At 35.1% G+C, this 25,797-nt stretch overlaps 1 protein-coding gene across 14 annotated transcripts in view; it reads left to right on the plus strand.

The window, feature by feature from the left end:
* LOC100371395 (uncharacterized) overlaps positions 1 to 25,797 on the plus strand; it is a 139,945-nt gene that overhangs the window by 69,466 nt on the left and 44,682 nt on the right. For all 14 annotated transcript variants that reach the window (XM_085491636.1, XM_085491638.1, XM_085491639.1 and 11 more), the window contains one exon: positions 22,015 to 22,083. In XM_085491636.1, coding sequence (XP_085347762.1) covers positions 22,015 to 22,083 — 69 coding nt within the window. The remainder of the gene's footprint in view (positions 1 to 22,014; positions 22,084 to 25,797) is intronic.

Raw genomic sequence — 25,797 nt, forward strand, 5'->3', positions numbered from 1 at the left:
CCTCACTGCCAATGCTGTGTGAACGGGGGCATTATCCTGTTGGAAATGAAAATTGGGTCCAACGAGTCTTAGTGCCGACGGTATCATTTCGTTTTGCAGGATATCCAAATATTTCCATCGGTTCATGGTCGTCGGTACACGGACCAGTGACTCTAAGCCGGTAGCCGAAAAACATCCCCACACCATGACGCTACCACCACCAAATTTTATTGTAGGTTTAATGCATTTCAGCTCGTACTCTTCACCTGGTCTCCGACGTACAAATAATCTTCCACGGCTACGAAACACCGTAAACTTTGATTCGTCCGACCAGATAACTTGAGCCCACTGCGCCGGAGTCCAGTCGATGTGTTGTCTGGCAAATTGCAACCGCGCTGCGATGTGTCGAGGTTGTAGTTTAGGTTTCTTTTTTGCAACACAGCCGCGAAGATTACCATCCTTATATGTATAGTCTTGATTTTATAGTGCTCAAACTCAATCTTTTCCCAGTGAGTTGATTAAAATTGGCACGCAAATCACGGGCGGTGTGAAACCGATTCGCTAAACTAGACCTGATGAGTAGCCGGTCTTCGCGTTGCGTTGTACGCCTTGGTCGACCTGATCGACGACGATTGCCCATACTACCTCGCAGACGAAGTTTTCGCAGGTTGAAACGTATGGAGCCTTCAGAAATTCCCAGTCTTCTTGCAATTTCCCTATTAGACACTCCTTCTGTATACAGTGCTTCAATGTTCCCTTTAGTAAATTCTGACAATTCCCCAACTTTCGGCATGGCTCAATGTTTGTAAATAAAAATTACGTATCTGACACTATGACCTCGATAGGAATATTCATGAACTACAACTGACAGGTATTCCCGCCCAGAAGCGCGTGTTGAAATAATTTCAGCTTCCCAATTGGTTCAAATTTGCATGAGAAAGGACATGACCATCGCACATGTTTTATGGCGCGAAGTTTTAATGAGATGCAAATGATATGCAAATGAGCGCTCTCCCATAGAGTTAACCATGGCAATTTTCGCTCACTGAAAAAATGTCTACATACAAAAAAACTAAACACAAATCAACCATTTTATTTTGACTAAAATGCACTAGTTCTTCTTAAATTTAGTATATTTTAAAGTCAACACATCATGTTACCCGGAATTGTTATTTTTAGTTACGAAAACGATCAAATGACAGGTGCGTAAATACTTTCTGGCGGGTCTGTATCTGGCAATGCTGGTGAAACTTGAAAGTTATTTGGCCTGGTGTCCGATATAGCTCAATGTAGAGAACACTTAATTGGGGGTGTAAATTCTGGTCTCCTCGAAATATATGCCCATTGCTGGCTCACCCAGCTACTAGCTATTTGGTGGTTGTGCTTATACATTGTACATATAACCTTTCTGTACTTATAGAGACTATTTCAAAAACGATGCTAGCTACTTGTAGTACCCCTTGAAAATATAAATACATTAAACAATACATGTACATATAGAATAGTTTCCCTGGGCATTTGCACAACTTCGTCTTTCCCCATAATTCCTCACTTAGTACTGGCATACATTAAATAAACCTAAGCCTCCCTGGGCATCCCCATAATTTTTCAATCTCTATTTGTGTATATCATAAGAATACCGCAAAGTATGCTCAAAGGCAGTACATGATTACATGAGTGTATACTTTGCAGTATTCTGCAATAACCAAATTATTATACCGGTACATCTTTTTTCTGCTTGCAGTGGTAATTTATTGAGAGAATATAGCCCGAAATGTGGGAACGTTTGTGTGAATGATGCAGCTTTTTACTGTTTATGGAGCTAGATATATAATAATAAACAACAGTATAGTCGCTCTGGGCATTCTCACATCTTGGTCATAATTTTTCACTTCATTCTGGGAAACAATAAACAACAGCTCAGCCTCACATCCTGGTTATTTCCTATAATTCTCCACTTCTTAGTGGGTTATTTAAACAATAGCCAAGTCTTGATATACTAGTATATATACATAGTATGCACCAAATACTATGAATTTATGGTTTTGTATTATAACATTATCATATACCTTGTATTGCCCGACCTTGTAGTGCTATGGGAAGTGTGCCCTCACATCAAGGCAGTAATTTCCCATATCACACCTGGCCCAGCATTAAAAACAAAACACGTCATTCTAAATTATGTCTTGTGTTTGCGGTCACGTTGTTGTAATATTGTAATTACACCTAAAAGTACAGTATATGATAAAACCTTTATGGACTGCATTCGACTTTTGCTGTCCTCGGTCGAACAGCTTACACGCTCTTGCGACCTTGGGCAGCAAAAACTGTATTCAGTCTATAGAGAATGATAACACACATACAATGCTTGTGTAAAACATTACCGGTACTTGTTTACTTGCATGCTTCAATAATACATAATATTCTTATTGTCTTAGTTCTAATTAAAATTAGAAAATAATAAAAATTGGCATTGAAAATTTGAGAGGTCTGCTTATAGTTAAGGTGACTTTGTTTCTTTGAACGACACAAATTAATACAGATGCAGATGTAAGTAAACTTCTGTTGCCTTCCAGTTTTCTATGTTTTTTTTTTTTTTTTTCAAAAATGTTGATAAAGTCCTCTGCAATTGGATAATACTCTATGTGCATTTTGTACAAAAGTAAGATCAAGGCCCAAAATTTACATTTCTTGAAAGGTGGGTAGGCTACCAATTTTATCATTTTCACCACTAGACTTTCTCGCCCACATTTTTCGGCACTTTTTCTTATATTCTTTAATATTTCTGGAAATTTAATTCTAATTTTAAAGCCAATGGACAAAATTGAATCAATTTTCAGTTTTTACTCAAAAAATTTGGCTATTATTGTTCTTCTAATCTTCTGAAAGACAGGGCAGCCTACATGTACATTGTATAAATGACACTATTTTGTGAATTTCTGATGAAAAAAGGGAACTGGTGGTAAAAAGGTGAAGGCTCGATAGTCCCATGAAAATATTGGGCAGTCCATGACATTTAGTATTGGTACCTAAAGCCATGCCAGAAAGCTTAAACCAAAATAAATAAGTGTCACATTGCTCAATTTGTGTAAGACATGTATAACTTTGAATGTAAAAACAAATTGTAATTTTTCTTTAAATTTCTAGTAGTCAAATTGGGCATTTGAAAATAGGTAGCCGTTACTGCTAATTTTGAACCCTAAAAATGTATAGAAAAATACATCAAAATGCTGATAATGTTACAACCAATTTTGATGGAAATATTCTGCCTTTCAAAGGGTACCGGTATGTTTTGCACTGGTACAGTAACTAGCTCCCTTGGTCATGTATACCAGATTGGTACTCCTTTCTTCTCAAAGGGCCTACCTCTGGAAAGCAATGTAAGTCTGTCATGTGATTACAGTGAAGTCTGCAGAGATAAAACCCTAACCTTAGATAGCAATGTAAGTCTGTCATGTGATTAAAGTGAAGTCTGCAGAGATAAAACCCTAACCTTGATAGTATTGTGAGTCTGTCATGTGATTAAGGTGAAGTCTGCAGAGATAAAACCCTAACCTTGATAGCAATGTAAGTCTGTCATGTGATTAAAGTGAAGTCTGCAGAGATAAAACCCTAACCTTAGATAGCAATGTAAGTCTGTCATGTGATTAAAGTGAAGTCTGCAGAGATAAAACCCTATCCTTGATAGTATTGTGAGTCTGTCATGTGATTAAGGTGAAGTCTGCAGAGATAAAACCCTAACCTTGATAGTAATGTAAGTCTGTCATGTGATTAAGGTGAAGTCTGCAGAGATAAAACCCTAACCTTGACAGTATTGTGAGTCTGTCATGTGATTAAAGTGAAGTCTGCAGAGATAAAACCCTATCCTTGATAGCAATGTAAGTCTGTCATGTGATTAAAGTGAAGTCTGCAGAGATAAAACCCTGTCCTTGATAGCAATGTAAGTCTGTCATGTGATTAAGGTGAAGTCTGCAGAGATAAAACCCTAACCTTGATAGCAATGTAAGTCTGTCATGTGATTAAAGTGAAGTCTGCAGAGATAAAACCCTAACCTTGATAGTATTGTGAGTCTGTCATGTGATTAAGGTGAAGTCTGCGGAGATAAAACCCTAACCTTGATAGCAGTGTAAGTCTGTCATGTGATTAAGGTGAAGTCTGCAGAGATAAAACCCTATCCTTGATAGCAATGTACATGTAAGTCTGTCATGTGATTAAAATGAAGTCTGCAGAGATAAAACCCTAACCTTGATAGCAATGTAAGTCTGTCATGTGATTAAGGTGAAGTCTGCATAGATAAAACCCTAACCTTGATAGTATTGTGAGTCTGTCATGTGATTAAGGTGAAGTCTGCAGAGATAAAACCCTAACCTTGATAGCAATGTAAGTCTGTCATGTGATTAAGGTGAAGTCTGCAGAGATAAAACCCTAACCTTGATAGCAATGTAAGTCTGTCATGTGATTAAGGTGAAGTCTGCAGAGATAAAACCCTAACCTTGATAGCAATGCAAGTCTGTCATGTGATTAAAGTGAAGTCTGCAGAGATAAAACCCTAACCTTGATAGCAATGTAAGTCTGTCATGTGATTAAGGTGAAGTCTGCAGAGATAAAACCCTAACCTTGATAGCAATGTAAGTCTTTCATGTGATTAAAGTGAAGTCTGCAGAGATAAAACCCTAACCTTGATAGCAATGCAAGTCTGTCATGTGATTAAGGTGAAGTCTGCAGAGATAAAACCCTATCCTTGATAGTCGAAGTCCGAAAACGGGGACTTAAAATTCAGTCTCCGTCCGTTCGGAGTCATATTTCAGAATCCTCTGGACTGATTCCATTCATTCTTTGCATGTGTCTAGTACTTTATATGGGACATATGCACATGCAGTGGTTTAGCGACTCGATTCAAAATGGCCAACTGGCAGCCATCTTGGACATGCTTTGTCAGTTTTCAATCAAATTTGGTACATAGATTATACATGTTAGGATACATGTCCTCCAACCATCCGTGCACCCGTCTGTCTGTCCGTCCGTTCGTCCGTGTGTTTGTCCATGTGCCCGTCCATACAGAGTCATATTTCAGAATCCTTTGGACCGATTTTGTTCATTCTTTACATGTGCCTATTACTTTATGTGGGACATATGCACATGCAGTGGTTTAGCGATTCAATTTAAAATGGCCAACTGACAGCCATCTTGTTTTTTGTAAATGTTGTATTTTGACATGCTCAGTCAGTTTTTAACCAAACCTGGTACATAGATTATACATGTTAGGATACATGTCCATGACAATTTCGTTGGCAATTGGATCAAAGATGGCCAACTGGCAGGCATCTTAATTTTTTTTAAATGTGGTATCTTGGACATGCTTTGTCAGTTTTCTTTCAAATTTGGCACATACTTTATACATGTTAGGATACATGTCCAGTGTTTCAAAATCGGATCAAGAATGGCCGATGACAGCCATCTGACTTTTTGGCCTTACTATAGGGTTTTTCTCGAAAAAATGAACAAGAGCACACACAGGCGAGGGAGTGGAGAGACCAAGCTAGCACAGAAACAATATGGCTGATCAACCTGGTAACGCCACATCGGAAGGTTTCTCCACCATTTTAATGATGTATCTATCACCATTGAAAAATTTTTGGAGTAATTTCAGTGTACTTGGTGTCCAGACACATTGTGAGCTGGTGTTGCTAGGAAGTTTTCACGGAGAAAAAAGTGTGTGGCTCAAGAAATATATTTATGACTTTAAAGTTCAATCGCAATTCGGTAAGAGGGTGCCTGCTAAGAGTATCATGGCGCTGCTCTCCTGTTCCCAGGTTTAGAAAAAACCCTGTTACTACTATATTTCCAAGATTTATTTATTATTTTCATTCGTATTTGGCACATACATGTACATCATACATGTCAGTTTGTTTCATAATCAGATCAAAGGTGGCCGAATAACGGCTGTTTTTATTTTTGACCTCTCTGAAACCCATGTATCATTTTCATTGATATTTAGCATGTCATAAATGGATACATGTACATGTCAATTCAATTTGCAATTTGATCAAATATGGCCGACTGGCGGCCATCTTGTTTGTTTAAAATGTGATAACTTGGACATGCTTTCACTTTTGATCTATGTTTTTCTTTGCTATGTCTTAAACCGGAGGGTCGTCGCGCAACACATGTTCAAATTTAATGTAAATAATCAATCTGTATACGCCACTAGGGACTCAAGTTTCAAGGACATGGTCGTGACAGCCTCTTCGCTTTAATATGACGAGCACAAAGAGAATTTTCAAAAATTTAACAGGGACTGTGTCATTTTCAATGACTTGTTTTTCTGTGAAATGTGCAAAAGGACCACATTTTAGGAATTCTAAATGCTAATAAATTTATGATAACAGCCATTTTGTGATTACAAACAAATATTAGCTAAAATGAGGAAAATGAGTGATAATTGTAGAGGCCATTGATGGCTTCATATTGTAACATTCATTTGCTTTTCATTTTCATTTGTTTGAGATGAACTCTCATACGACTGTTTTTTTTACTTCTGTATGCCCAGCACACAATGGGAATCTTTGCAGTCAGTCAGTATGCACTGATATCTCAATCATATTTTGGATTTTGTAAGACTTTTCAGTTCATCAAAATTAAACTCTATTGCTATGACGGTATTGGATCGCGTAGGAACGAATTATCTTCAAACTTGGTACAAATGCAAGACATTTTCAATGACTTGTTTTTCTGTGAAATGTGCAAAAGGACCACATTTTAGGAATTCTAAATGCTAATAAATTTATGATAACATCCATTTTGTGATTACAAACAAATATTAGCTATGTTTGTCTATGTATCTACAAGCAATCATAAACAATGTAGCTTGTAGAAAACATTTAATAGATGATATTCTAGAATCTTCTCCATTGAAAGCTTTCAAGTATAGTGTGATGACATGAACTTTATCTGAATGACATGAAACAGGTTATTATGCATGAAATCAGGTTACTTTTAATGACTCTTTGATCAGGTAGTGATGCTTGTATTTCTGAAAGGCGTTTCTATAGCAACTGACGTAGAATAATTACTTTTTCTGTCACAGTATTAAAAAGAATTATCTGATGTTGAAACCGTGTGCTTAAAGGTTTAGAAATGGCAGATTTGACTCTGGAGAATTCTTCCACTTAGTACACCTCTCTTTATTCTGTTTTTCTAATGAATACAGTGACAAATCATTACAGTAGGCCGAGATGCACAAAATGTACATCATTACTGAGGCTAAAATTAGCTAGCTGGTAATTTTAAATTGACCTTTCAATGCAAATTTGCTGTAAAGGAAAATGAGTGATAATTGTAGAGGTCATTGATGGCTTCATATTGTAACATTCATTTGCTTTTCATTTTCATTTGTTTGAGATGAACTCTCATACGACTGTTTTTAGCTCCGCTGTCGACTTTGTCGAGCGGAGCTTATCATATGAGTGATTGTCCGTCGTCGTCGTCGTCCGTGTCAATGTTTTACTTTTTCGACTTCTTCTTGAAAACTACAAGCCTAAATGCTTTGATACTTGGTGTATATGTACCTTGGGTAGACCTCTCTTAGGTTTGTTCATTTCATGTTGATATCTTTAATTCTCTAATTTTGGTGAATATTTTTGTCATTTTTGGTAAAAACTGATATTTTCGACTTCTTGTTAAAAACTGCAAGTGCAATTGCTTTGATATTACATTTATAGGTACTACATGTGGACCTCTCTCAGATTTGTTAATTTTGTAATGATATCTTTAATTCTTTAATTTTGGTGAATATTTTTGTCATTTTTGGTAAAAACTGATATTTTCGACTTCTTGTTAAAAACCGCAAGTCCAATTGCTTTGATACTACATATATAGGTACTACATGTGGACCTCTCTCAGATTTGTTCATTTCGTGATGATATCTTCAATTCTCTAATTTTGGTGAATATTTTTGTCATTTTTGGTAAAAACTTATATTTTCGACTTCTTGTTAAAAACCGCAAGTGCAATTGCTTTGATATTACATATATAGGTACTACATGTGGACCTCTCTCAGTTTTGTTCATTTTGTAATGATATCTTTAATTCTCTAATTTTGGTGAATATTTTTGTCATTTTTGGTAAAAACTGATATTTTCGACTTCTTGTTAAAAACCGCAAGTGCAATTGCTTTCATATTACATATATAGGTACTACATGTGAACCTCTCTCAGATTTGTTCATTTTGTAATGATATCTTTAATTCTCTAATTTTGGTGAATATTTTTGTCATTTTTGGTAAAAAGTGATATTTTTGACTTCTTGTTAAAAACCGCAAGTCCAATTGCTTTGATATTACATATATAGGTACTACATGTGGACCTCTCTCAGATTTGTTCATTTTGTGATGATATCTTCAATTCTCTAGTTTTGGTGAATATTTTTGTCATTTTTGGTAAAAAGTGTTATTTTCGACTTCTTGTTGAAAACTGTAAGTCCGATTGCTTTGATATTACATATATAGGTACTACATGTGGACCTCTCTCAGATTTGTTCGTTTTGTGATGATATCTTCAATTCTCTAATTAATTTATTTTGGTGAATATTTTTGTAATTTTTGGTAAAAAGTGATATTTTCGACTTCTTGTTAAAAACTGTACGTCCGATTGCTTTGATACTATTCATATTGTTCATTTTCTAATGATGTCTTCAGTTCTTTAATTGAAATGTGCATTGCTAACAGCGGAGCTATCTCAGCCGATAGGCTGCTTGTTTTACTTCTGTATGCCCAGCACACAATGGGAGTCTTTGCAGTTAGTCAGTATGCACTGATATCTCAATCATATTTTGGATTTTGTAAGACGTTTCAGTTCATCAAAATTAAACTCTATTGCTATGACGGTATTGGATCGCGTATAAACGAATTATCTTCAAACTTGGTACAAATGCAAGACATTATGGAACCTTGATGTACATAATTTTTTGTTTTTCTGATCAGATTCAAAATGGCTAACTGGTTGCCATTTTGTTTAAATGAATGCAGTTCCAGGGCTATATCTTGAACATTTCCTAAAATATATACTGTACATCTTGTCACATATTTTTGGCAATTCGATTTAAGATTGTCAAATTGCAGCTGTTCAAAAACGAGCATTTCTGCAATTCCGGGTCTGGATCTCAGCTGTACAGATTTTACCCAATCTTTGTATGTACATTGAACTTCATGCACATCCTTTTGTTTTCTACAAATATCTCAATAACCTGTTTCAGAGGTAATTACCTCACTATTAAAACCATGCATATTAATTACTCAATTTACATAAATTAGCCATCAGATGCCATCAGATTTTAATAAAACTTTGTCTATATATGCTATTTTGTAATCCAAAGATACCAGTTAAGTTTAGTGTTGAAATCCATGCATATTAATTACTCAATTTACATAAATTAGCCATCAGATGCCATCGGATTTTAATTAAACTTTGTCTATATATGCTATTTTGTAATCCAAAGATACCAGTTAAGTTTAGTGTTGAAATCCATGCATGTTAATTACTCAATTTACATAAATTAGCCATCAGATGCCATCAGATTTTAATAAAACTTTGTCTATATATGCTATTTTGTAATCCAAAGATACCAGTTAAGTTTAGTGTTGAAATCCATGCATATTAATTACTCAATTTACATAAATTAGCCATCAGATGCCATCAGATTTTAATAAAACTTTGTCTATATATGCTATTTTGTAATCCAAAAATACCAGTTAAGTTTAGTGTTGAAATCCATGCATTTTAATTACCCAAATTTGCATGAATTAAGATTCTATACAAGTTGTTGCGACTGTCTTGAAGGGCCGTGATCATTGTGCAGTATGTGACGAATTAAGTTATCTATGAAATTTACACTTGTTGTGTACATAACTATGGGAAGACAAATATGATATGGAATGATGACCAAACTGCCCTTTCAGGATCAAGTGTAATCTTCATTCCATTATGTCACAATTTTGCCTGACTCACGAAAATTGACAATATTTGTATTGTAAAAAATGACACATGGTTATCATTTTGATTAAAGCAACTTGAATTACAATTTGAACCCACACTTCAGATAAATGACACCAGTAATTACAAGTCACTATGTGCTCTTTCATGGTAAACCCATTACCTGTACTTTTATGTTCCTCCACATATAGATAATTCCTATCCAATTCAATCTTTTTATCAATATTCCCAACAAAAGCATATGAGCTGGTTGCTTATGAAAAGAAAACAATTTTGGTATGAAGGTGAAGTGTTCATTTTTAATTGAGGTCAGACAATAAAATCAGAGATGCATGCAGTTGTGGTGAATACAACCAGTGTTATAATTGTGTTGCTCGCTCACAGTGGTTGGTAATTGCAGTCTCTTCCTTGTAAAACTTGCACATACTAAACGTCGTTATCAGATTACAACGATCGACAATTACATTTCTGCAATTGATTTTACTAGTGCATGTACTATCTAAACAATCTTGGTGCTCAGTGTGAAAACAGTAATTTATTCAAAATCTCCGCTACATGCATCCTCATTGGTACTTTGCAGAATTGAATTTAATAGATCCACACAGATTCCAACTTCTCTTTGATGATGTAAATGTTTTCGTTCAGCATGTTTACTATGAATCATAGCAGTGAAGGTAGGGAACAGGGGTGCAGCACTCTCATGCCATGGCCATGCACTCCCTTACCCTGGGGAGCAGATCCTCTGGCAAACATAAAATTCTGATTGACCAGGTATCGCGTGTGGCCACAGTCTTCAACTGTGACCTGTCTGATAGTAATTTTGGCCCAAAGGAAGCCATAGAATGCTCCATTTTAACTTAGAATTATCAAAAACTCCACACCATGGTAGGGAGAACCCTATCTCTCCCACTTGGTGGGTCCGCTGAATTGCAGTGTTCCCTCTTGCAGTTTTTTATACAGAAAAACCCTGTAGATTATTTGAAAGATGAACAATGATCTTGCAATGTTGATTATTGGTGATCATATGATGGCTTGATGCCAACAAACTTGTTTGATCATACCATTGGCAGAGATATAAGACATCGTTTTACAGGTGGGGCCGTGGGCTTGCAAGAGTACTGTTAAAACAGTAAGTCAGTGATATTTTTTTGAAAATTTATGATATGACCAGGCATATTTGAATGTGTTTCAGACGTCTAGACTTTATGGATGAAAGTGGTTTCAAGCGAATGACGCATGCAATCTGATCCATGTACACTCACTAATTGGCCAATACTGTATTATAGTATACATCATCACTAGCGCCCAAACTTTTAGTTTATTTAAATCGAAGGCACATCCAATTCAATAATATTTGCTTACGCCAGTGCATTGATACTGTGTATTTGAGAAACCTGCTTTACCACAAGGGGATTTTATTGTTTTAGCCATCCACCAACCATACTCTGGCTGCACGAGCAAGGCATTCAAGTGATATTTATATCTACCTGCTCTTCAGAATTCAATGCAACGGAGTTTTGTTTTCATAAAATAAAACGATGGCTCAAACAACCTCCACTATCTGAGATGTGCTCTAACAACTTTCCATTCACAATATACTCATGCCTGTGTCTGTGCATCTGTCTATCTGAACACTTCATACTTATATCTGTGCATCTGAACACTTCATGCTTATATCTGTGCATCTGAACACTTCATGCTTATATCTGTGCATCTGAACACTTTATGCTTATATCTGTGCATCTGAATATTTCATGCATGTTTCTGTGCATCTGAACTCTTCATGCATGTTTCTGTGCATCTGAACCCTTCATGCATGTTTCTGTGCATCTGAACCCTTCATGCATGTTTCTGTGCATCTGAACCCTTCATGCATGTTTCTGTGCATCTGAACCCTTCATGCATGTTTCTGTGCATCTGAACCTTTCATGCATGTTTCTGTGCATCTGAACCCTTCATGCATGTTTCTGTGCATCTGAACCCTTCATGCATGTTTCTGTGCATCTGAACCGTTCATGCGTGTTTCTGTGCATCTGAACACTTCATGCGTGTTTCTGTGCATCTGAACACATCGTGCATGTCTCTGTCCATCTGAACACTTAATGCATGTTTCTGTCCATCTGTCTGAACACTTCATGCATGTATCTGTCCATCTGTCTGAACACTTCATGCATGTATCTGTCCATCTGTCTGAACACTTCATGCAAGAATCTGTTCATCTGTCTGAACATTTCATGCATGTTTCTGTGCATCTGAACACTTCATGCATGTTTCTGTCCATCTGAATACTTCATGCAAGTTTCCTGTGCATCTGAACACTTCATGCGTGTTTCTGTGCATCTGAACACTTCATGCGTGTTTCTGTGCATCTGAACACTTCATGCGTGTTTCTGTGCATCTGAACACTTCATGCAAGTTTCTGTCCATCTGAACATTTTTCACATCTGTTTCTCTGTCTGTCGGAATAAATATAAATTAATCTCTCTTATACAATAACAAACAAATGCCTTATTCCACTCTCTCTATCCTTCTGTCTGTCGTAAAAAACCTTTTTCCGCCTCTGTGTGTGTGAGTGGAATATATAATGAACCTTTTCACAAAATGATATGTTCACTGATTCCTAATCAGTTCCAGACTCACTCTGTTTAGATTTTCCTCCAAGAAAATTGGATGAATACCTAATTGAGATTAAGGAATTCTTTAAAATTGAGTTCTTGTAACCTGTGATAGCCACAGGCATTCCTCTGATTGAGAAAAGAAGTATCTTTATTTCCTTGCTCATCCATCTCTGATGTTATCCATCACAGATGTGAAAAAAATTGCTTTGTATGTCAGATGTTTTCATGTGCTTCAACTACACGCATGATGTACTGATTCGCATGGCATTGATTATTGACTCTTTGCGCTGAAATGACCACATGACATTGAATAATGTCTTCTTGTACTGAAATGACCACATGACATTGAATATTGACTCCTTTTGCTGAAATGACCACATGACATTGAATAATGTCTTGTACTGAATTGACCACATGACATTGAATGTCTTCTTGTACTGAAGTGACCACATGACATTGAATATTGACTCCTTTTGCTGAAATTACCACATGACATTGAATATTGACTTCTTTTGCTGAAATGACCACATGACATTGAATAATGTCTTGTACTGAATTGACCACATGACATTGAATGTCTTCTTGTACTGAAGTGACCACATGGCATTGAATATTGACTCCTTTTGCTGAAATTACCACATGACATTGAATATTGACTTCTTTTGCTGAAATGACCACATGGCATTGAATAATGTCTTGTACTGAATTGACCACATGACATTGAATAATGTCTTGTACTGAATTGACCACATGACATTGAATAATGTCTTCTCGTACTGAAATGACCACATGACATTGAATATTGACTCCTTTTGCTGAAATGACCACATGACATTGAATAATGTCTTGTACTGAATTGACCACATGACATTGAATGTCTTCTTGTACTGAAGTGACCACATGGCATTGAATATTGACTCCTTTTGCTGAAATTACCACATGACATTGAATATTGACTTCTTTTGCTGAAATGACCACATGCATTGAATAATGTCTTGTACTGAATTGACCACATGACATTGGATGTCTTCTTGTACTGAAGTGACCACATGACATTGAATATTGACTCCTTTTGCTAAAATTACCACATGACATTGAATATTGACTCCTTTTGCTGAAATGACCACATGGCATTGAATATTGACTCCTTGCACTGAAATGACCACATGACATTGAATAATGTCTTGTGCTGAAATGACCACATGACATTGAATATTGACTCCTTGTGCTGAAGTGACCACATGACATTGAATAATGTCTTGTACTAAAGTGACCACATGACATTGAATATTGACTCCTTTTGCTGAAATGACCACATGACATTGAATAATGTCTTCTCGTACTGAAATGACCACATGACATTGAATATTGACTCCTTGTGCTGAAGTGACCACATGACATTGAATAATGTCTTGTACTAAAGTGACCACATGGCATTGAATATTTTGGCAAAAAATTGCATAGAAAAGGCACACTCTGGAAATTAGGAAATCTGTTACTAGAAGAGACTAACACATATAAATACTTGGAAATAGTTATTTCTAAAACTATAAAGGACCATGCACAATTTACTGAAATTTACAAGAAGGGGATGAAATTAATAGCATATTGTAAAGCCATCATCAATCAACACAATAGTTACAATAGGTTTGAGTATGGTGATGTATTGTGGAAGAGTATAATTTTACCATCTATTAGCTATGGATGTGGTGTATGGTTTTTAGAAAATAACGATGATAGGAAAAAGTTAAAAAGTCTGCAATATCAGTTTGGCAAATTCCTTTTTAAAATCAACAGAAATGTTGCTTGCTCTGCTGTATTAGGGGATTTAGGATGGGCTGATTTGAGCTACACCCTTGATACTTTTCGAATTAAATATTTGAACAGATTACAAGAAATGAATAACACCAGATGGACCAAAATTGTTTTCACAGAATTGCACAAGTCGTATGTAAACAACCGTAAGCTTACTTTGAAATGGCCAACATATGTGCACAAAGTACTTGAAACTAACGGATTAGACCATGTCTATGGGTTAAACATACCTAACAATATAAACTGGCTCAAAAGCTTTTATAAAATAAGTGAACAAAATGAAGTAAAAACGTTTGCAGATCAAATATCTAATATGAAATCACTGGAACATTACAGTTGGGTTAAAAGAAATAAGGAAAAAGAAAACTATATAAATGATCCCCTTGATCATCATGGCATATCACTGTATTTTAAAGTCAGATCTAACTCACTGGATTTAGAGGGTAATAAAATAACATGGGACAAATATAAAGGGAATGGAATGTGCAAGCTATGTAATGACGACAAAGAAGATATTTATCATTTTCTATTTTTATGCAAAGCAACTTATCATTTAAGACACAAATTTTATGGAGATTTCATGTACAAAGTTCAAAACCTTGAAGTAGACCCAACACTTATTAATAACTTTCTTTCTGGAGGAATTAATTTTAAGTTTAATGTACTTTTTAGCGACATATTGTGGAAAGTCAACAATAATTTGGGGAATATTGTATCCAAGGAAGTTAGAGTATTTATTACTCAATTGTATAAGTATAGAAAAGAAAGTTTGAATTTAATGTGATTTTTCTTCTTTCCTTTTTCAAATATGTATGATTTGGTTGTTTTCTTCTCTTTGTTTGCCGCTCCAAAGGCTAATAAAATATTATTATTATTATTATTATTATTGACTCCTTTTGCTGAAATGACCACATGACATTGAATAATGTCTTCTCGTACTGAAATGACCACATGACATTGAATATTGACTCCTTTTGCTGAAATTACCACATGACATTGAATATTGACTTCTTTTGCTGAAATGACCACATGGCATTGAATGTCTTGTACTGAATTGACCACATGACATTGAATATCTTCTTGTACTGAAGTGACCACATGACATTGAATATTGACTCCTTTTGCTGAAATTACCACATGACATTGAATATTGACTCCTTGCACTGAAATGACCACATGACATTGAATAATGTCTTGTGCTGAAATGACCACATGACATTGAATATTGACTCCTTGTGCTGAAGTCACCACATGACATTGAATGCCTTCTTGTACTAAAGTGACCACATGACATTGAATATTGACTCCTTGTGTTGAAGTGACCACATGACATTGAATAATGTTTTGTACTGAAGTGACCACATGACATTGAATAATGTCTTCTCGTACTGAAATGACCACATGACATTGAATATTGACTCCTTGCACTGAAATGACCACATGTCATTGAATAATGTCTTCTCGTACTGAAATGATCACATGACATTGAATGTCTTCTCGTACTGAAATGACCACATGGCATTGAATGTTTTCTTGTGCTGAAATGACCACATGACATTGAATAATGTCTTGTGCTGAAATGACCACATGACATTGAATATTGACTCCTTTTGCTGAAATGACCACATGACATTGAATATTGACTCTTTTTGCTGAATTGACCACATGACATTGAATAATGTCTTGTACTGAAGTGACCACATGACATTGAATAATGTCTTCTTTTTCTGAAATGACCACATGACATTGAATATTGACACTTTGTGCTGAATTGACCACATGACATTGAATAATGTCTTCTAGAACTTAAATGACCTCATGACATTGAATGTCTTCTTGTACTGAAGTGACCACATGACATTGAATATTGACTCCTTTTGCTGAAATGACCACATGACATTGAATATTGACTCTTTTTGCTGAATTGACCACATGACATTGAATAATGTCTTGTACTGAAGTGACCACATGACATTGAATAATGTCTTCTTTTTCTGAAATGACCACATGACATTGAATATTGACACTTTGTGCTGAATTGACCACATGACATTGAATAATGTCTTCTAGAACTTAAATGACCTCATGACATTGAATATTGACTCATTGTGTTCAAGTGACCACATGACATTGAATAATGTCTTGTACTGAAATGACCACATGGCATTGAATATTGACATGCTTAGTGGGTATGTTTCAGTGGCATATTTGAACCATTGTGCCATTTATGGCATCTCTTTAGGTATATTGAGATATAACATTCTGAATATTAATATTCACTCATGACAATAATTATTTTGGCATTATCTCCCTGTTTTCTGTATCTTTGTTATTGGTTGCATGTATACAATGATACTACACAGCATGGTATAAAGTAATTTCTCTGCCTGTATGTGGTGCAAGTGATCACTAACGCCTACTTAATGCTGTCAACTGAAATCAATTACCATGACGTTAATTCTATCATCACAGACGTGAGTTGGCTTACAGTAGAATAATATGCATTATTTTACATCTACATTGTAGCACTGAAAACAATTGAATTTACCATTCCATAAAAAGCTGCATCAGTATTAATTCCAAAATGTATCACACTTGTTTGAACTTTGAAATTTGTTATAACATGTGGTAAACTGCTTCACCAACATTTATTGACGCCTTCAAGGTTATTGTCATCACATTTGAACACTTCCCTTTGGACACAGAAGTATATAGTACATGACAGAAATAGTAACTTTTGCACAGCAAAAGACAATTTGGCTGCCATATTAGGCTATGATCTGTACAATGTATGATAAAAAAAGTTGTCATGCGAGTATGAACTCAGGCAGTACAGGGTTGCATCCACTTCTGCTTTACATCGTTTAATACATTCGCTGCTCTGCTTTAATGGATACTTTGCGGTGTTCTTGTGATATTCTCATAATACCACAATTTATCATATTTAATTTTATTATGTTAATTATTAATCAAGACAAATAATGTGAGGTTTATACATGCTTAATTAATTGAGGATTGGTTATATTTGTCTCACAAAAAGGGCTAGGATGTGATTTCATTCCTTTTATCATTGGTTCTAATTATCAACATTTTCAAACAGGTCGTACTTCGACATCATTAATTTAGTTCCGCATTGCATTACCAAGAATGCCTTTGAGAATTCCTGGAGAATGCATCTGTACAATACAGCATTCTGATTGGTCTGTAACAGACTTGACTTATCAGGTCAGAGGACGTTGTTGCAGGTTAAATTGTGCAACAAAACATCATGGCGGAAAATGATTTTCATCAAGAGTTTGCATAAGATTTTGACGTTTAATGTGTTCCAACAGACAGATAATTTTAACTTTGTAAATTCTGGTGGTACATGTATGTATTTTTTTGTAATAAAATGTGCATACTTTTGTGACTTTCTGTTTCGTCATTGTAAAGTGTTGTTGAAATCAATGACGATGCAACTAATTTCACAATTTTATTTTTCCCCAAAAGATGTAATTTTCTCCTTAATCTTTCACATGGTGTAATAAAATTGTTATTTGCATACTTGATTTTCAACGCTAAAATTAATTTTAATCAAATGTTTTTAGCCAGTTTTAAGATTCAAATTAATAGCACAGCATAGACATTGTCTGTAGGACATTAATTCAACTGGGAAAATTTATTGTATAGTTGCCTAAAGACCAGGTTCGAACTACTTCATTTTCTCAATATAGTTATACTCATGGAAAAACTTTACTACTTGGGGGGAAGCAATGGGGAGCCGAACGTAGAGAGCAGAAAGCATGTGGAGTCGTGACTTGATATTGTCATCATTATCAATATCACTCACTCCTCCAAGAACCTACCAAAGAATCTTTAATTTGAGCAATTTTGCATAATTTATCAGGTATCATATTTCATGTTTTTAGCTCTAATGAGGACTTTGTCAAGCAGAGCTTATCATATGAGTGATTGTCCGTTGTACACGTCAACTTTTTACTTTCTCTACTTCTTCTTGAAAACTACAAGTCTGAACGCTTTTGATACTTGGTGTATATGTACCTGGGGTAGACCTCTCTTAGATTTATTCATTTCATGATGATATTTTCAATTTTCTAATTTTGGTGAATATTATTGTGATTTTTGGTAAAAAGTAATATGTTCGACTTCTTGTTAAAAACCACAAGTCCGATTGCTTTGATATATAATATATATAGGTACTACACGTGGACCTCTCTCAGATTTGTTCATTTCGTGATGATATCTTCAATTCTCTAATTTTGGTGAATATTTTTGGTAAAAAGTGATATATTTTCGACTTCTTGTTAAAAACCGTAAGCCCGATTGCTTTGATATTACATATATAGGTACTACATGTGGACCTCTCTCAGATTTGTTCATTTCGTGATTTTCAATTCTCTAATTTTGGTGAATATTTTTGTTATTTTTGGTAAAAGTGATATTTTCGACTTCTTGTTAAAACAGTCTGATTGATACTATACATATTGTTCATTTTCTAATTATATCTATGACTAGATATGTGTCGCTCTCAAGACCTGACCATTGAACTCAAATTGGGCAACACAATGTTTATATTTCATATTTGCAAAAAATCCTAAAATTCAAAACAAGTAATTATTTAATGGTTCGACAGTAATCTTCTCAGTTATTATTCAATCCTGTTTTTGTCCTGCAATGGATGAACCTTTTTAGATGTGAAATCATTCAGTAATATTTATCCATACTGATTTTTTTAAAATTAAATATTCAATTAATTATGCAAAGATCTGATGGAAGTGGTTTGTACAATAATAGTATAATTAAAACATTATTTCACGAAAGTGGCAAAACTCAAGTTTTGAATGAAAATTAAAATTAAAGCACTTAAAAGTACTTACAAATTAAGTCCAAATTATGTCTAAATTAAGACTAAATTATGTCCAAATTAATGTGGAATACTTTATTGTCGCTAGAATTAATTTTCGCTGAAAAGGCTTTTTAAGCGTTTTGTATGGAATTTATTTTCACTGATTTTTGATGAGTTTAATGTGAAATATAGGAAAAAAAGTATAATCGCTGGATTTTATTTTCACGGAATCATCCTTTCAGCAAAAATAAATTCCAAGTGAAAATAAAGTATTCTACAGTAATTGTCTGTTCATTACCTAGTGAAAAAAATAGTAGGAGTGACGTTTTCCACTTCATTAACTCGAATTTTGCTATTATTAGAATTTCTGCCTGAGTGGAGCTTCTAGTGAATTAATTAATGTTGCCGGTCTGTCTGTATTCATAGATTTGCTTTCTTGGTGACCTCTACATGTATCTGTTGTTGTATAAGGGTCATACCTGTGAGGGCGCTCTTTACTAAACATTCGCATCTCTTCTGCTGCCTTGGGAGGAATCATTGAGATGTCATTAGAATTGAATGAGAATGGAAAATGATGTTGTTGATTGCTAAGTACATGTAGAAGTCACTTGTAAATGTCTCTTTCTGACTTTGCTTTGACATTTCGTTCTATTGCTTGCCTAATCATCAATACTGTCTGGAAAATAAAGTCTGTACAGTGAAATTAACCATATTTTATAATTATCATCATCTGTGGTTTCAGTCAGGCTACAAGATTTGTAAATCTGAAGTTGATAAAATGCAATATTTGTATTTAATAGAGATGATATGAAACACATAATTACTACTATAGATCACTTTTCTATAGATTGTGAGGTTCACTTCATAATTTATCAACATTTTTGGTAAAACGTGATATTTTTGACTTCTTGTTGCTAACAGCAAGTCTAATTGCTTTGATATTATACATATAGGTACTCCAGACGGACCTCTCTCAGATTTGTTTATTTCGTGATGATGTCTTCAATTTTCTAATTTTGATGAATATTTTTGGCAAAAAGTGATATTTTCAACTTCTTGTTGAAAACTACAAGCATTATTGCTTTGGTGTATATGTACCTTGGGTATACTTCTCTTAGATTTGTTCCAATTATTCATTTATTCCAGTCTGTTGATATTCCATGTAACTTTAGTTTATTATCTTGTAAAATTGTTAATCTCAACATGTGGAATTTCATTGAGGAGCACACATGTATGTCAAAAGGTCATATATGTTGAACTTTAAGTGTCACATGACCTATACATGTAGTTGAATGAATACAATTGATTCATTTTAATTGATTCATTTTGTATATGTAAAGCTGTAACATAAAGTTGATGATCGATGTCTGGAACATCGATCTTTATTCTCACCCCTGTGATTGTATATGTCTACTCTCTTTCAACTCTTGTGACACCATTGAGTCATAGCGGAAAGAGAGAGTCAGTTATTTAAGCCATGAAAGTAATCCTTTGTAGTTGATATTTGAGAACCGGAATTGCACTCAGAGGCAGTAGACTGTGACATTAATATTATATGCAATGCAACTTGAGATAGCTTCCCCATTGTACACCGCAGGAAGTTGGTTCAAGTTAGGTTCATTTTGCTTTTCTAATGTGTCTAACCCTATTAATCAAATGTGTGTGTGTGCTATGTAGTGTGTATTTTAAAAGCAAGTTACTGGTACATTCCTGCCAGAAGCATCTCTAAGACCTGTTTTATCAGTTAATTTTATCCTTGTTGAATGGTTTGGATGATGTATTCCTTATATTGCTGTAGGTATTCTTAGTGTTTTTATTATTCTGTCTTGTATTATTGGAAACTGTGTACCGATATATTGAGTTAGGATCCAAGTTGACAAATTAATGTGTTACGTTTCCTTGTTTAAATAACTAGTACTTTGTAAAGGATATGTTGCTTTGCATGAGAATTGTCATTCCTGTGGTGTGCTCTTAATTATCGGAGGCCATAAAGGCAATTGCTTTGATGCACTCATGTTCTACCTCTACCTGACTGCCTTGGTACCCGTAATGTTCCCTAGGGCATTTAAAAATGTTAGGCCTTGAAACTGAGTGCTCTCACAATTCCTATTTAAGCTCTAATAATGTGTTCATATACCTAGTCATCAAGGCAGTCTGAAATAATTTGATTGGATTTCAAATATATTTGTGTCCTTCCATCTGTCTGATAAATGGAATACACAAATCATGATTCAGACTGAAGATAGATGTACAAGCAATGACCACTTTTATTATAGCATGGCTCAGTATTCACAGAGGCTGGGAAGGCAATAGCCTTAATTCCCTATCTGATTGCCTTGGTTTCAATAAGACCAAGGTATTTGCCTTGAAAATGATTGCCCATGCAATTCCGAAGTTTAAGCCATGTCACAGTACAAATCTGGTGTACAACAAAGCTTAGGACAGAATGTGTTTGCTGAGGCTGAAGCATATAATACATTCAATCAATTTAACCAATTACCGTCTTTGTGTTCTACATGTAAATGTATATAGGAATTAGTCTACAAGGTTTTAACTACAGTTGCCTCAGACACAACAAACAATGAAGTCCCATGTGTGCATGACAAGTGGCTCACTACGTAGTATACCAAAAGTCATTTCTATTACTTGGAAGGATTTAGAATATTCAAGTATATATGTGGTACTTTGATAATATTATGTTCTTTTTGTAAGAAACCAGCATTTCCGCATTGTGGTTATTGATATATATTTCTTTATTTTGTGACAGATTCTAAGAAAGAAGCTGAGGGCAAAGTGAGGCAACAAGCTGCCGCTGCAGCTGCAGTGGCTGCAACAGGTAATTATTTATATTGTACATTTTATCATTAACATTATAATTTTATTCCTGACCTCTGTAACACCTTGTTCACTGTGTCTAGACTTCATATCATATTACACAAATAATCAGCCTATTTGTATTATAGGGTGACTTTAAATTCATCACAATAAGTCCAGTATATTATCCACACTTGTACTTGCTATTGGGAATTCCTAGAGAATTGAGTTGGTCCAATGCAGCAATCTGATTAGTTAATGACAGACTTGACCTATCAGGTCAAAGGACGTTGTTGCAGGTCGAGTCATGCATGGAAACATGGCAGGAAATGCTTTTCATCAAGAGTTTGCGTATGATCGAACACATTCGACAATGTTGAATATTTTAATTTTGACTGTGTACCTACAGAATAATAATCGTACCTTCTGGTGGTACATAATTAAAAATTGTAATAAAATATTTTTTGTGACCATTTCTGTTTCATTGTAAAAGTGTTATTGAAATCACTGACGATGCCACTAATTTTGCAAATTTATTTTCTCCTAAAAGACTAATATAATATTTTCCCTGTATCACATGGTGAACAAAAACTGTCATTTCCACACTTTTTCGAAGGGGTGCTCGGGTAAGTGCCTACTTCCCTAAATTACATGCCAGATGAGTACGGTAGTTGGGGTTTATATACATCCACAGTAATTACCTAATTTGCATAATACTACTACCAATTTTTTTTTTTTAAAAGAAATAATATCACAGTATAATGAAACATTGTTTTCAAATCGTTCAGCTGAAACAGCAGACATATTAGTTGCCTCACTTCTTGTTTGAAAGGCTAATCTTAAATTTGAATTAATTTTTAATACAGTAGTTATTTCTAAACTTTCTTTGATTATACATTGTTGAAATTGAAAATTAGTCTCCTGAAATGATTTAAAGTGCCTGTGCAATGCCCACCCACACGCTTCCCATTTTAGATCTGTGCCCCACTGAAGTGGGCAATTATTGATTTTTTTGCTGAAAATGATTACTCGTATCCAAGTAAATTTGAGATATTTCCCATGCTGTAGCCACGCCCACCTATCCTGAAACGGTCGACTGTTTCCGGATTTCCGACTCGCGCCGAAAGTGCGCCACCAAATGCAAAAATATGAGAGGAATCCATACCCCTGGGCCGTACTTTTATATCACTGTGTCATTCAACGTACAACTGTACTTTTAAACGATATACAATTTTTAATCGGCGTTTCTTTTGTCTATTTAATTTTATTTTTGAGAGAACGAATTTTTAGAAGTTGTTTTCACAACAAACTTTTATGATGGTTAAACGTTGTGTTGTGGGCGGTTGCAGTAATGCGTATAGTCATAGTGTAAGTATTTCCACATTTCCAATCGATCCGAAGGTGCGAAATCGGTGGACGAAAGCCGTGAAAATAACGAGAAAAGGTTGGGGTGGACTTCCTCGTAACAGCGTCATATGCAGTGTCCACTTCACCTCAGATTCTTTTTTTTTTTTTTTTGAAAAACTGTCCTTGTCCATGACAAAACAACTAGGTTTTAACGAGAAACGCCGACAATACAAAACGTTTTCGAAAAAATAGATTCCGGACCAGCCCATGATCACTGAGACGGATTTCAGAAGGAAGAGAGACGTCGAGTATGTGTTTCAAATGATTTGATTTTTTTGCGATCCTGGTTATCGCTTTATAGAGACCACCCTTGTTATTTAAAAAGGTAGCAGTAATTTTGATAATGACACGAAAACGAAGCGTTGGACAAACAGGAAATTACGCAGCCCTCAGGCTGTTTTCATTTTCGCAGGCTAAAAGTGTCTGAATTGTTCGGTTAATGGTGTTGAATGTCGAATTCACACCTTTGTTGCCTTTACTTGCAGCTTGATCAGCGTAATAATTCACGGAATAAGAATCCGGGCTTGAGCTGTCAATGTATTTTTTTAATATGATGTCATAATCATGAAAATCACGCTAAATCCACTCTGAATTTGTCTGTATGTGAGTCGCTCTCAATAATCTTTGTTATCCAATTAAACGCCGCCATTCACGCACTTGTCCCCCTCATGACTTAAACGCCGCCATTCACGCACTTGTCCCCCTCATGACCCGACGCGTTCACCCATTACAACGCGGCAGTCATTTATTCAGTAACTGTGTTTTGTCGTTTTTTTAAAATTATTTCTCTATTTTATAAATCAATAGTGTCTAGTAACCTGCTAAATAACAAGACGATTCAGCCGTCAAATTCGATTTTGTCCAATGCCGGAGTCCAGCGACAGTGTACAAACGTGCTCCGGTGACGGTGACGACCACGGTGACTAGCGACACCAGACCGGATATATTTCGCATCTGACTCAACCCCATGCAACTTGATACTATGTGTTCATTATGGTCCATTCTTCCTCGACGAACAAGTACATAAGTGGCAATTTAGTCAAAGACGAGAAAACAGCACAAGAAATTTGCCTTATTTACACGTATCGGCAATGCAAGCTGCCCAGCGACTTCCCCTTCTGACGTCACAAGGGGAATTTCTGTATGCAAATGAGAAGCTAATGAGGAGCCTCGTTTTAAAATACACAAAAATAAAGTTTCCGTAGACTGAGTTAAAAACACATTTTTTCACTTAAAAAAATTATTTATACTTAGAAACATAAAAATTAATAATATTTATGTATCAATGGATAATTTTAGGCGTGAAAATAGCAGCCATTTCACAGGCACTTTAAATGCATGCTCAGATTTCTAAAAGTCACAGACTACTTGTGTAGATTATTTGTCTGTTTATAGGTCATGCTTGATCAATATCTCCAGTCATGCAATTTTTTTTTTCCCCGGCTACGTTTCCCCGTACATGATTTTTTCATCGCTTCTCCCTTAGAAATAATACATTGTTGCATTTATTTAATAAAATAATAGAAAAAATTATTTTTATTTTGCTCATTGTTCCAAAATCAATACAAATTCTCCATAGGTATTCTTGTTTTTCAATGTGATTGAATTGATTATTACCATTTATTTATATTGTATTGTAAAACCTAATGATTGACCCCTTCTCTCCCATTCTCAACTTCTTAAAAACCATTTGAATTTTGTTACCATCAGTTCAAACTTAGTTCATACATTGAACATTATTGGATCTTGATGCGCGTCAGTTTTCTTTTCAGATCAGAATTTACAATAGCCAACTGGCGCTCATTTTGTTTTAATGAATGTGATGGCTCAAGAGCCTCGTCTCTGACATGCTTATACATTATGTCCTACATGTGCACACCTGTTTGTTTTCACTATTCAATTCAAGATGGCTACTTTTGTGCTGAAACTTGCATACAAGCATTTCTTCCATTCCAATTCCAGTTCTCTGTCACAATTTGACCGTATTTAGTGCACACATTAATAGGATTAATATTAATATGTGCTTGATGCACATCATTTTGTTTTCCAAATTGATTTCAAAATGGCTAACTGACAGGCATTTTGAATTAACACATTGCCTGCTGATAACCTCCACTGATAGCCAATATGAAGAGTACTATAGAATACTTTTTTCCCCTTAAAAGTAATTTTTGCTAATTTCGCTGAAGAAATGATTCAGTGAATATAAAATCCAGTGAATATATCATTATTCCCATATTTTTACATTCAACTCATCAAAAATCAGTGAAAATAAATTCCATACAAAAAAGCACCCAAAATGCTTTTTCAGCGAAAATTAATTCCAACT

Source organism: Saccoglossus kowalevskii, chromosome 16, assembly GCF_978046115.1.
Source record: "Saccoglossus kowalevskii chromosome 16, keSacKowa6.1, whole genome shotgun sequence".
Taxonomy (NCBI): domain Eukaryota; kingdom Metazoa; phylum Hemichordata; class Enteropneusta; family Harrimaniidae; genus Saccoglossus; species Saccoglossus kowalevskii.